This window comes from Hoplias malabaricus, chromosome 17 (assembly GCF_029633855.1).
Source record: "Hoplias malabaricus isolate fHopMal1 chromosome 17, fHopMal1.hap1, whole genome shotgun sequence".
Taxonomy (NCBI): Eukaryota; Metazoa; Chordata; class Actinopteri; order Characiformes; family Erythrinidae; genus Hoplias; species Hoplias malabaricus.
In genome coordinates, this window is record NC_089816.1 from 11,964,967 (window position 1) to 11,978,866 (window position 13,900).

General features: G+C 37.7%; 1 protein-coding gene across 2 annotated transcripts; it reads left to right on the forward strand.

Annotated features, from left to right (window-relative positions):
* Window positions 1–834: 834 nt before the first annotated feature.
* On the forward strand, window positions 835–13,501 carry ganabb (glucosidase II alpha subunit b). Of its 2 annotated transcripts, none has more exons than XM_066649254.1 (24): window positions 835–938; window positions 1,939–2,040; window positions 2,195–2,303; window positions 2,562–2,689; window positions 2,868–3,047; window positions 4,031–4,103; window positions 4,443–4,524; window positions 5,795–5,891; window positions 6,063–6,243; window positions 7,203–7,356; window positions 7,528–7,763; window positions 7,875–8,001; window positions 8,166–8,245; window positions 8,387–8,527; window positions 9,094–9,190; window positions 9,365–9,466; window positions 9,657–9,900; window positions 10,103–10,167; window positions 10,259–10,335; window positions 10,517–10,591; window positions 10,687–10,800; window positions 10,978–11,090; window positions 11,175–11,275; window positions 12,190–13,500. In XM_066649254.1, exons 1-24 carry the CDS (start codon window positions 916–918, stop codon window positions 12,294–12,296), a joined length of 2,808 nt encoding a protein of 935 aa, XP_066505351.1. In that variant the 5' UTR covers window positions 835–915; the 3' UTR covers window positions 12,297–13,500. The 2 variants fall into 2 exon arrangements, with proteins under 2 accessions (XP_066505351.1, XP_066505352.1); XM_066649255.1 differs by lacking the exon at window positions 835–938 and adding an exon at window positions 965–1,008 and having other exon boundaries at window positions 12,190–13,501.
* The last annotated feature ends 399 nt before the right edge of the window (window positions 13,502–13,900 follow it).

Consider the following 13,900-nt stretch of genomic DNA (forward strand, 5'->3'; position numbering starts at 1 on the left):
CATATTTTATAAAAAAAAATATTGGAGCATCACCTCTTTACTAAACAATTATCAACAGTATTTTATATCATAAGTTCAATATATTTTCAATGTATATATTTGTATGCTGTAAATATACTGTAGCAAATTTAGTTACATATTTACAAGTTGTTTTGTAAATTTGTAATATGTTAATTTGTCCACTTTATTTTAGTTCACTTAGAAACTATTTTTCTTGGATTTACCATCAACATTGTTCTTAATATTGAAAAAGCAACATCGGATTCAAGGTAACGGATCAGTTTGTTCAGTGCCTGTCCTGGGGTGTGTAGCATTCAGAAATCAGAACTTTCTCTTATTTATTAGCAAGGCACAGTATACAGGTAATTTTTTTGGCATCCACACCAATTTTCTAAAATAAAAGATTACTAAAATAAAATGTTTAATTTAAGAAGATGCAAAAACCAAAGTATCCGAAATGTATATGTAGATTCACATAGTCTATACGATTATGGCTCAGTTTTGATTATAAAACAAAATTAAGTTTTGAAGCTGAAATTGATGTTTTTTAAAACAGTGTTTATGTGTTAATGCTTAGTGTAGCATATCAACAGCCAGCTGCTGTACAGCTACGAACAGATGTAATTTTACCAGTAGCTTAGACAATTGGATCATTTCATTGTTTGGTTGCTGTAGCTGTGCATGGCTCTTAGAGGTATGCGATGTGGTTGATATTTTAGTCCACTTATACCTCAGTATTAGGGCCAACCATCACGGATACGCCGCAATTCTGTTTTTTTCCGTTGTATTTACAATGCATAATTACAGTAGAGTTTGGGGAAAAGTAAAGTCGGCTTGTTAAGACGTGATTGGAGGATCCAAGGTTACCCAGCAGTCTCAGCTCCGGGGCCGGGCTTAACACACAGCCGTTGCAAGATGGCTGCTGCCTTCAATGAAAGGTAAGATTTAAGTCGTTATTATTCATATTTCATTTCAGGGTTCTCAGAAGTACTTCCTTACATCTTCAGTGTGAGTAATGTGTAGTTGGAGAGTATTTTGTTTTCTCTAAGGCGCGGGCTGTTTTCTGGAGGTCTTTATTACAATGAGGAAGCAGGAGCCGGATGAATGCGCGGATTTGGGATTTGTTGCTAACACCAGTCATTAACACTTCACCGAGCCAGAGATAATTTGGCGCTCGGCGTCAGCGAGTATCCAAATATCCTCTACATAGAATGTCTCCCCTTTAGCCCTAATTATTTGCTCCGGTTAGTCACGTATACTCAACCGCAGCTTTTACTGACAACACATTTTCTTCGGTTTCTTAACTGCCATCCTCCTCCTGGGGGTTCATTGTCACTGATCTCTATCGCTCGGTAACACCTGAACACTGTGGAGCTTTCTTCGTGAACTGAGGTTAATTCAGCAGTGTTTCTTATCAGAAGTATTTGCCAGAATTAAGCACATTTTTCAGCACATGCCAGTTTTATATTTTTGCCACTGACGATTTGGTTCTATTTCCATTAGGATATTAGCTCCTTTTGGGCATTGTGTTGTGAATTGTCTCTTTACGTCTCTTTATGTCTAGGCTGTATAAACCAGAAAACTGACTTGAGTAGATATTTAACTGGAATATGTACTAACATTATTTTCAAATATAGAATATTAATAAACATCTCATCTTAAAGGGCTCATTATGGAATATCTTAAGAGAAATAAGAGTTAAATATTGTGTGTGAACATTGTTAAATTCTTTGTTGTCCTTTTACGTTAACAGAAATGATTCAAACTGAACTCAATATTGTAACATTCCAAAACTTAAATGTTTACACCTGAATTATTTTTTATTTCTAATGGATAAAAGGATGGATATTGGGTATTTCTAATGGTTAAAAATATTTTGTAAATTGGTCACATAAAAATGAACAATTTTTAACATCTTGTCTAATTCCCCTGTTCTAGAATGGGGCTGCTGTTGGGTCTCTGCATCTCCTTGCTTCTTGGAGGCACTTGGGCTGTAGACAGAGGGAACTTCAAAACCTGCAATCAGAGTGCCTTCTGCAAGTAAGTGATGGCCAATTTTGATGTGTTTGTAGTACTCTACATGCCGGAGGGCCACTACCAAATGAGATAGACGATTAATGAACATAGACTCTTGCATTTGTTGTTAGAACAAATTTAGCTACATCTGCTGAAGTTTCATGTTTTCTTTCATTAGGCGTCAGCGGGCACTGAAGCCTGGTCAGTCTCCATACAGAGCTTTACTAGACACTCTGGAGCTGAGCGACTCTAGATTGACCCTGCAGCTCATCAATGATAACAACAAGGTCAGTCAAAATCTGCGTTCAGTCAGCAATGAATTCATTTTTATAAAATGTAGAAATTTGCACTGCAGTTACCTCAGTTTGCTGTTTGTATGAATTTCACATTTATGTGAATTAAAAGACTGCCAGAGAATAACACATAACATCTTTATTGATTTATGAGCCAGATTGCTGTTGTAAAATGTAAAAAAAAAAAAAAGTTTTCAGCTCAGCGTCTTTATAATTTTGCCCTTACACATGTAACACTGTATATTCTGGCAGGTGCATTTGCTTCTAGAACTGTACAGGCTGCAAGGGAATATCACTCGTGTGAAAATAAATGAGCTGAAACCCTTGAAGCCACGTTTTGAGGTGCCAGATGTGCTGATAGGGGATCCACCCACTGAGCCGTGAGTGTCACCCAGACTGGAGCTTTTAGGCTAAGAGTGCAGTGAAATTAGTCACAGTATTTATGTATTATTATTATTATTTTTTTTTATTTAATTTATTTAATACATTTATTTTTTTGTAATATGCATGTTGTTGGGTGCCTAATCATATTTTAATGTCTGCATTTCTGTTTGTCAGTCTCTCAGTGTTGTCTAAAGATGATAATGGTGTGGTTCTGTCACTGGGGGCAGAGAGCCAACGGCTCATAGTTAGCGCTCGTCCATTCAGGCTGGACATCATGGAGGGTCCTGAAGTGCTTCTGTCACTCAACTCTCGTGGCCTGTTAGCTTTTGAGCACTTGCAGCACCGCAAGTACACGTGAGTATTCACCACAGTTTCTTCTGCTAAACCCCAATGTAGTCATAATATTAATGTATATCATAATCCATCCTGTTCTTTAGTCCCATTTACATTCACTTACTCACTGCAAAAAGTTAGACAAAGACCAATAATATACAAGCATCTCATCCAACACCTGGCTAATTAATGCTGTGTCCCAAGTCACACCAACGTGCACTTTACTGTCTAGACTACTGAGTGCACTTCTGATAATGTTGCAGTATTTTCACACCCTATGAGTGTGCTGTTTGGCTTAAAGCTGAAGTAATACAATGGGAATAACATAAAAACAATTGATGTGTGAGATTGGAGAGATGTTTTTATGTCATGTACAACTATGAACATAAAACTTTGTGGTTATGTGAAATTTAATGTGGAATAATGTTCACTCCTCACTGATGACATACTGTGTTCACTTAAGGCTACATGGTGTGGTTATGATGACCAGTTTACAGTTAAATGTTTTTAAGTATTTTCTACTTTATTGATTGAACTCAGAGTTTACTTTCATGGTCACATTTATGTCATTTATAATGCCTCAACCTTCTGTAACTGGTCTGAAAATCCAATCCATCCAAAACAGCGTTTTCATACAAACACACCTTGTTTCAGTTTGGGCTGGACCAAAACTACACTACTTGCCCTTTGCCCTGGACCTTTCTCTGAGGCACCTTTTCAGAACATGCTATTTTTGGTTCAGGTTTAAAGTAGTAGCTATTACATGCTTTTCCTCCTGTAGTTTTTTTTTAAGCATGTTCTGTAATTTGACTGGTCTAGTCATGCTTTAATGGCCCATCATCACCCCCAAACAAGGAGAAAGGGAAGGCTTATATAGTAACTGGAGGCACAGCTGCACATTTCCTGCAGAAGAGGGACTTGACTGCAGGAGAGTAGTCTCTGTTAAAAGGCATCTCTCTCTCATGAATGTATTCTTTTCATCCTCACAATGTTGTGTCTTTCAGGCAAGCAGACCCAGAGGGTGCAGAGGTGAAGGAGAATATAGATGAAGCTGAACAGCAGGACGTGGAAGAGAAGGTCTGTTGCTCTAATTACACTTATTTTACTAACAAAGCTCTTGTGTATTCGTCCTCACTTTAGTTATAATGCCATTTGTTAAAGAGAGAATGATGATCCTCAGAAAATACTGTTGCTATACCTGCAAATAGTCAGTTCTATTTCTCACCCTTATATTACCTTGATATATGAATTAAAATCTGCTTGAGAAATGGCCCTGACCTGATTTACTTGTTATCATATTACTACAGCATTGACAATAGAATCCTCATTCTTTGCCTGCCTTAAATTTAATTATTTTCACCTGCTTTTATTCTGACACTCATGCACAAGCCATTTAATCATTTTCTGTGTCAACAGGCAGAAGATAAAGAGAAAGAGAAAGAGGAAGACGGTTTGTGGGAGGAGTCGTTTAAGACGCACACAGACAGTAAACCAAACGGTGCGTGGGCTCAGTTTGTTTGATGGGAAAACCAGTTTTGTTCAGAATTTATACACAGCATTAAAAAGCCAGAAAGCAGCAAAGAAGTGCAATATTCTCTTTTTTTTATTAATTACAGACAGTTTTAGAGACAGGTCTTATTGAATGTAGACTTGTAAACATAGACCTCACTTTCTCTAAACTTTACTAAAAGCTTTTTGTAAGTTACCACACCTTACTGTTTAACTTGTATAGTATTTATGTACACTGTATGGACCAAAGTATTGGGACAAACTTCCTAATCATGGATTTAAAGTGTTTCATTCTGTCCTATTGCCACTGGTATACAAAATCAAGCACCCGGCTATTATTGGAGTAAATGGAATCATAAATTAACAAATGGGTCAATATATAAAAAAAATAATTGGATGCCACTGTGGCAAAAATCCGTTTTTAAAATATCTTCCCCTTCTAGACAATTCACAATCAACTGTAAGTGGTATTATTGATAAGTGGAAGCATTTAGGAGTCACAGCAACAGAGTGGTGGGCCGCGTAAAAGTTACAGAACAAGGTTGCTGAGGCATGCTGTATACAAGTCGTCAGTGCTCTGCTGACTCAATAACTGCAGACTTTCAAACCTCTGGCATTAACATCACAAATATATGCAAAGGTAGTCTCATGGCATGAGTTTCCATCGATGAGCTTCTTTACTAAGCCTTGCTTTGCCAAGCATTGGATGATGCATGCTGCCACTAGACTCTTAAGTAGTGGAAATACCTGATTGTTACCTGCCTGACTACATTTTGCCATCTACAAATTTAGTGAAGGAAAGAGAAAGCTGTGGGGTATTTTTCCATGGGCTTGCTTAGGCTCCCTAGTTCCAGTAAGGGAACTCTGAATGCTTCTGCATACTAAGACATTTTGGACATTGCATGATGTGAAAGAACTTAAATGACCTGCACAGAGCCCTGTCCTAAATCCCATCAAACGCCTTTGGGATGAACTAGAACAGAGATTTTAAGCCAGACCCTTGTGTCAAACATCACACCCTTGTGTCTGACCTTACAAATGCTTTTCTGGATGAATGTGCAATACTTTTGTCCATTCTAATGTATGGACTATATGGAATTTTTCAAATAATTTCCAAATAGAAGTTAATGTGGCAGGTACTCAGTCTAAATTGTATTCAACCATACTTGTTTGTACCCTAATTTCATTTTGTTGTTCTCTTTTATCATAAGTAAATTGTTCAGATTTTTAAAAAATAAATAAAACTCTTCTGTCTTCAGGTCCTACATCTGTTAGCTTAGACTTTTCCTTGCCTGGAGTAGAACATGTTTATGGCATTCCAGAACATGCAGACAACCTTAAACTCAAAACTACAGAGTAAGTGTACATTGTAAAACAATATATGTGCAAATATATTGTAATTTAGTTTCTTTAAAATGCATTCATGCTTTTTCAATAATAATTTATAATGTGGACATATTATTTAGTTTGTTCGTTTTTCTCTCTCTGGCCTATGAGTGTTGCTTAGCTTTAGCTCTTTTTCCACAGTGGAGGAGAACCGTACAGGCTGTATAATCTGGATGTGTTCCAGTATGAGCTCTATAACCCTATGGCCTTATATGGAGCTGTGCCAGTTATGTTGGCCCATAATACACAGAGAACCATGGGTATCTTTTGGCTCAATGCAGCAGAGACCTGGGTGGACATCAGCTCCAACACTGCTGGCAAAGTAAGAGGATAAGTTTCTTTTTAATCTTTGTTTTCTTAATGTTTCAGCATGACTTTTAGCTGTTTTGCTACCAAAGTTACATTATGTTCACACTGGCAGCCCCCCATTAAAACCACAAACACAAAAAGATGTGTTTCTGCTGAAAAGAAAAACCCTTTCCTATAAATTCAATCTCTGTTGATGCGGTCAGTGCGAAATGATGGTGCAGCCGGTGCGAGAGGACAACTATGTTTATTTACAGCTAAAACACAGTTGCTGTTTCAGCTTTTTCTTTTATGTCTCGATAAGTCTCTAAAGACGCAATGTACAAAACAGAAGTGTTAGGGCAACATTTTACAGTGGCAGAGTAAATCTGACGCTACCAGGCATGATTCTCATTGGTTATTGCCACATTGCCTCACGTCACCAACATTGCTTCCTTTTGTTGCAAATTGGTGGCTCTCCTTTAAAATTCATTAATACCGGCTGCTTTGTTGCGTTGCTGCAGGTGTGCAGTCTTAGAGTACTCTGTCTATTGGCAAAGCATCTGAATTCTATCATGAAATCTAACAAAATTATCAACATAATTAATTAGCGGTTAGGGTTCTCTTCCATGCATGCTGAGCTGTTCAGTGTTGTTACATTAGCAGTAGGTTGAAAAGATTTGTTACTTTTTGTCTTGGAGGAAGCATCTGCAATCTTTTAAAGTACTGTGTAATGGGGGTCTAGACGAACAACGGGGAGAATTACTACCGTCATCAGTTGTATATCTGCTTCTTCTTTTTAGTTTTATGTGCAAACCAAATGATAGACAGGAGTATTGAGTCTCAGAATGGAGCATTGTAATAATTGGAAAAGCACACAAGTCCATGTAGCTTTGGTGGTTGTTTAATTTAAGGCAGAAAGCTCTTTAGCATTGTAATGTTTCACATTCTGAAAAACCTCTGCTTATTTTCTGTTTTTCTTCATGCTTGTTACAGACAGTGTTTGGAAAGATGCTGGACTTTGTACAGGGTTCTAGTGAAACTCCTCAGACTGATGTTCGTTGGATCTCTGAGAGTGGTATCATTGATGTCTTCATCATGCTTGGACCAAAACCTTCTGATGTGTTCCAGCAGTATGCCTCACTTACAGGTATACAAATGTACATAGAGGTTGTGGTTCCTGTCAAAACTCCTAGAATTTATTTTGGTTCCTCGGTAATAGACTGGGTGTTCTCATGCTCTGCAGTGCTAAGTGTAACAATTATAAAGTTTTATTGTGTATTAATTCTGCCCTTATTTCTCACTGCTCCAAAAATTCAAGGCACCCAGTCTTTCCCTCCTCTGGCTGGTCTGGCTTATCACCAGTGTCGCTGGAACTACAATGACCAGGATGATGTGAAGGCAGTGGATCAAGGCTTTGATCAGCATGACATTCCATATGACTTTATCTGGCTGGACATTGAGCACACAGATGGCAAGCGCTACTTCACCTGGGACCCTCACAAATTTCCTGAGCCCAAAGTGATGCTGCAGGGTATCAAGGACAAAAGACGATTGGTTAGTCATGAATTTTATTATCATTATTCTAATTAAATGGATACAGGGTACTGGTAAACCTGAAAGTAATCTGACGCTGGTGATCACACACTGAAATCCTTTCCTCTGTAGATGGTGGCCATTGTTGACCCTCATATTAAGGTGGACAACGGCTATAAGATCCACAATGAGATTCGTGCCAAAAACTTTTATGTCAAAAATAAAGATGGTGGAGATTATGAGGGGTGGTGCTGGCCAGGTAAAATATTTTCTGCATGATACAGCATTTTTTACTCAAAGAAATTTTGTTTAGAGAATAATTTGTATTTATCTGTATTGTTTAGAGAGTGATCCTTATTCTGTAACTGGGATCTTCCAAATGATCCTTTTCTGATATTTTTTCAATCTTTTACTAACGCAAAGGCAACTCTGGATACCCAGACTTCACTAATCCAGAGATGAGAGCCTGGTGGGCCAGTATGTTTGCATATGATCAGTATGAGGTAAGACTTTTCATCTTAGCATTAGTGTCCTTTAACAGGGGCCCCTTTTCACAAAGTAAATTGCTGTGTAGAGAGACCAACAGTGCCAATACTATGTTATATCAAAATTTCTAAATGTAGAATTTTTCACACTGTCCCCAGGGTTCAAAGGAGAACTTGTACATATGGAATGATATGAATGAGCCATCTGTGTTCAATGGCCCAGAGGTCACGATGTACAAAGATGCTGTGCATGGCAAATGGGAACATAGGGAGGTCCACAATCTCTATGGCTTTTATGTGGTAAGGCCTACTGTGCCTCATATAGGGTATATGCTGGACGAGGTGTACAGATATAAAGAATAGGGATGCTCCGATCAGACTCTTTCAGTACAGATACAATTGTTGACTCAATAAACCATATACCTCACCTTGTGGGAGAGACTTAAGGCATAAGGATTGACTTACGAACAAAAAATATTAACAAAATATAACAAATTAACACACAAATATACTGAAAATGCTATTTATTTGTCACTAAAATAAACACAACGAAAAAACACGAGTGAGACACGTGCAGAAGCGGCAGTCACCAGACAGACGCCAGCGTGCTCTGTTCCAGCACTGATGTCGCACAAAGATTTTTGGTGCAATTCAAAATATCGGTCTCATGGATCTGCCTATTTATCCGATGCCTGATCCAGCTCGTTTTGTTAAAATTGGGACATTGGGGATTCTAATACCGGATCGGCGCATCCCTAATAAAAATAAATTAATATTAACTTACCGTTTATTAAAACTTTCTTAATACAAATATATATTTTTAAGTCTTTTTTTTGGCACATTTTTTTTTTTTTTTTTTTGAACAGCAAATGGCCACAGCTGATGGTTTGTTGCTACGGTCTGGGGGAAAAGAGAGGCCCTTTGTTCTCACCAGAGCCTTCTTTGCTGGTTCACAGAGATATGGTGAATATATATATTTTATATATAAAACATTAACTCAGAAGCGATCTCTTTATTCTATGTTAAAACATGATGCACTTACAAAGTAACAGCTTCACTATCACTAACTTGTAGCTTTAGATAATAGTAAGGGTAGAAATAAACTAAGGAAAAAGACCCGTTTGTGTGTTTACTCAGGTGCTGTCTGGACTGGGGATAATGCAGCTGAGTGGGACCACCTGAAGATCTCTATTCCTATGTGTCTAAGTCTGGGCTTGGTGGGCATATCTCTCTGTGGAGGTCAGTCTCCATTCTCCCTTGTTGTCCCCTTTCAGTAAGATGATTTCATGAAGCCTACAAGGAAAAAAAGTAGACTGTGTTTTTTGTATTGATTTGAGTGAAGTGTTTTGAAGTAACCACATTATAGTGATCTTAATTATTAACACTGTGTATCTGCCCAATCACATCATCAGTTTTTCTCTTTCCACAGCTGACGTTGGTGGTTTCTTTAAGAGTCCAAGTACTGAATTGTTGGTGCGTTGGTACCAGACCGGTGCGTATCAGCCATTCTTCCGAGCGCATGCCCACTTGGACACACCAAGACGAGAGCCCTGGTTGTTTGGCCCAGAAAACACAGCTCTTATCCGTGAGGCCATCCGCCAGCGCTATGCTCTTTTACCTTACTGGTACCAGCAATTCTACCAGGCACACAAGACTGGGCAGCCTGTTATGAGGTCAGAGAAAGCCTGTTTTTCCTGCCTGAATTTATTTTCAGCTATAAAACTTAACCAGAACTGAAACTGTATGTTTATGTGGATAACTGAAAATGAGCTCTAAAAAATCTTGTACATTTTATTTTTTTTTTTTAATACATTTGAACATTTACCTAGTTGTTTCTGATTACATCTCTTCTTTACTCCTCTCCATTTTTATCAGGCCGCTATGGGTTGAGTATCCTACGGACACAGCTACTTTCTCTGTGGATGATGAGTTCTTGATTGGTGAGTTACCCATTCTCTAAAGGGGCTAGTGCAGATTGATAAGGAATTCATAAATTGCTTGTTCCATAATGAATTTGTTTGTCTGAATAAGGACGAGATTTGCTGGTCCACCCTGTCACTGAAGAAGGAGCACGAGGAGTTACTGCCTACCTGCCTGGACTTGGGGAGGTAAGGGAATATTTTAGTGATTCAGAGGAATAACCGATGGATACAATGCACAACAAAACTTCACCAAAAACTTTTGAACATGTAAAACAGTGTGACAAAGCTATAGTGAAGCATAACATTTTAAATGTATTAGCCTGCTTTCTTTATTCTGGCACTAATATTTTTCCATCTCGATCTCCAGGTTTGGTTTGATGTCCACACATTCCAGAAACACAATGGTGCACAGAACCTCTACATCCCAGTCACTATGAGCTCTGTATGTCTCAATTTACGTTGAAATACAACATATAGCTCTTAGTTAATATATAGTTAGTATATGACTTAGGAATAGTTTGCTTTTTCTTTTGTCAGATCCCTGTATTCCAACGTGGAGGCTCAATCATTCCTAGAAAGGTCAGAGTTCGAAGATCATCTGAATGCATGGAAAATGACCCATACACCCTATATGTTGCTCTCAACACCCAGGTAAATTATTTATGCTATTTTTATTATCTTTATTGTAGTACAATAACTCATTTAAATACAAAATTACACATCTATTGATCTCAATGTTAAAGAAATATACCAGACTGAAATGACCAGTAGCACAAGACAATGCAAGCCTGTTTGAGTTCTGGCTCTAAACTTCTCATCTTTTTCCAGAGAGCTGCTGAAGGTGAACTCTACATAGATGATGGCCACACCTTTAACTACCAAACAAAGAAAGAATTTATTCACCGGAGTTTAACATTTGCCAACAATGCTCTTACATCCAGGTATATGGCACAACGCTGTTTTGCAGAGCAGTTCTTCAAATGCAGTTTGTGAATAAGTCTTAAACAATTTCCCATTTTGTTCAGGAATTTGTGTCCAGAGTGTATCTTCTCTACTGAATCTTGGATTGAAAAGGTTCTCATATTGGGAGCCAGTAAGCCCAACAAAGTTACTCTTCATATGAATGGTATGTATTTTAATGTCTTCAGATTGCTTTTAATTAAATTATGATTGAAAAAAAAAAAAAACCTGAAAAAGTCCCACCCCCTATATTCAGCCTTTCTTCCTAAGCCATTCCTCTAAACACACAGGAAAGCCACAGCTTGCTAAGTCACACAGATAGGTGGGCAATGCCTTGTCTTCAAATAACATCCAACTAATTCATGTCTAGTGGCACAGCAGGTAGTGTCACAGTCACACAGCTCCAGGGACCTGGAGGTTGTGGGTTCAAATCCCGCTCCATGTGACTGTCTGAGAGGAGTTGTGTGTTGGGTGGTAGGTGGATTGGCAGCTCAAAAACTGTCCTTCGTCCGTGTGAATTTGTGTCACCCTGTGAAGGACTGGCACCCCCTCAATGCTGTGTTCCTGCCTTGCGCTCAGTGATTGAGGGTAGGCTCTGGACCCACCATGACCCTGAACTGGATAAGCGGTTACAAACAATGAATGAATTAATAGTTCATGTCTTATTCACATGTAAGAAAATACCCAACAGTTACATCTATGTTTTCTCTGATTTGACCTCTGGCTTTGTCAACCCTTGTTTCATTGGAAGCTTTCTTAATTGCTGTCCTTTTTCTTTGTTAACCATAGTGTCTGCACCCCCCTCTTTCATAAGTGATTCCATGCATGTGTACTTTCACATGCCTTGAGATCAGGGTGATCAGATTTATATCATAGCATTTAATTTACTGATTGTCATCGGGATGTATTTTTAAAAAAATGTATTAACAATTTGTTTTAAAGACAACTTGCCTAGTCCAGCTTTAATGTTAGCTGTTTATGATGTGAAATGTAAAAAAATAATGATTTCAAATTTAAATTATTATTCAAGAAGACTTTTATATACCTTCTCTTTTTCACTTTCATCACCCTCTCTAACAGGTAAAGAGACCTCTGTGGAGTTTGAATTTGATGCCTCCATGTCAGTGCTTACCCTTCGCAAACCAGGAATGAATGCTGGAGTTGATTGGACCATAGTGTTGCAATAAAACATGGGGGGTAGGGGACTGTAGGTGCAGAATAAAAGTACTACAAATTAGTGAACAAGACCTGAAGGTTTGTGTCGTTCACTAAGACAAACCAAGAGAAACTAGACAAACACCAGACTACACTGAAAAACACAATCATGTTTTACCTTGAATACATTCACTGTGTTCATGCAGAAAAAAGCTGGAAGATACAGGTATTAAATAATTTAAGATTAAGGGTCAGTGGGAACTTCAAATTTGAAATTTTGTGTACGGTTGTCAAATCATTTTGAAGGTAACGGTCCATTTGCTAACAATTTTTTGACATTGAAAGTCACTTAAATTGAGCATGTTTCATGCACTTAATTATTCCAGTTCTAATTCCCCTTTTAAAATACAGCACATGGTCATATTTGGAAACAATTTGGCTGTTTTCTTTGAACCAGATAAAATTTAATACTTAACTAAAATGAATTTCCAGTGGTGATTCACTGTTGGCACTGTAATTTAGTCTACAAGTAGGCTCATCCCTGAGAAATTTTCATTTTCATTCATTGCCACCTTTTTTGAAGAGACGTGATTTACAATATATAGATGGCTAAAGATAAGTTAATGAAGGTGGCAGCTTACACTGAAATGAGCCATAGGCTTTGAATAGTTTTAGGGGATTAAACCACTGACTTGGTGGGAATAATTACCTTTTTGTTTCCTTCTTATTTGTTTCTTTCTTCTTTCCCTCCATCTTACACAGTGGTCCTAAGTTTACAAGTATTGCAACAAGTTTGGATATGTAATTATGAAATCTTAAAGGGGTTTTTAGGGCTGTTTTTCAGACCAGCTCTTAAAGGTCAGGTGCAATATCACCAATGGGGCGTGTGTTCATTCCTGCCTTATATTCTGATGTTAATGCATTAGATTTATTTTTTCCTCCAGTAAAGTTGTGAGCTCGGGTAGGGGAGTTTATTTTACTGTTTTCAAAAGCTTATGAAATGGTAATTCTCACATGCCATCATCAACAAACTGACATAATGGAATAAACGATTTGATCACTGTGTGTTTAAGATGGGAATAAAATAATTGTACCTTGTCATAAATAACGGTTTTTGTCCTTATTTTGCTATATATTGCGACAACCCTTAGATTTTTGAAGCCTATAATCATTATATATATTGATGTACGTTTTTTTTTATATTCCTAGTGTTGTGTATCACAATAAAGGAGAACCGAATGCGTAAAGTATTTTTTTCGAGTATTATTTCAAAAGGCTTTGATTCTTTTAAATGTTTATTACGATTGCTTACGGGACAGTGACTGTTGAATAACTCATATGTAGTGCACTGTAGTTCTTAACCATTTTGCATCAACCACTCAAATAATACATGCTCTGTGGGTGTCCTCATTGAAGCACGGTGAAATTAGTTTTTTTTTTTTTCTTTTAAATATATGGAAAACAGTCTGTAATTGTGGGAATACATATTTTACTCATGTGGTAAGTGCATCTTATAAACTACGATGAGGTCATTTTATTGTATTTGACTGATACATAATTTGTGTAGAAGTTAGAATTGACATGTAGTGCACTGTGTAGGAAGCAGGATCCGTTTGAGACGCATCCTTTCTGTTCC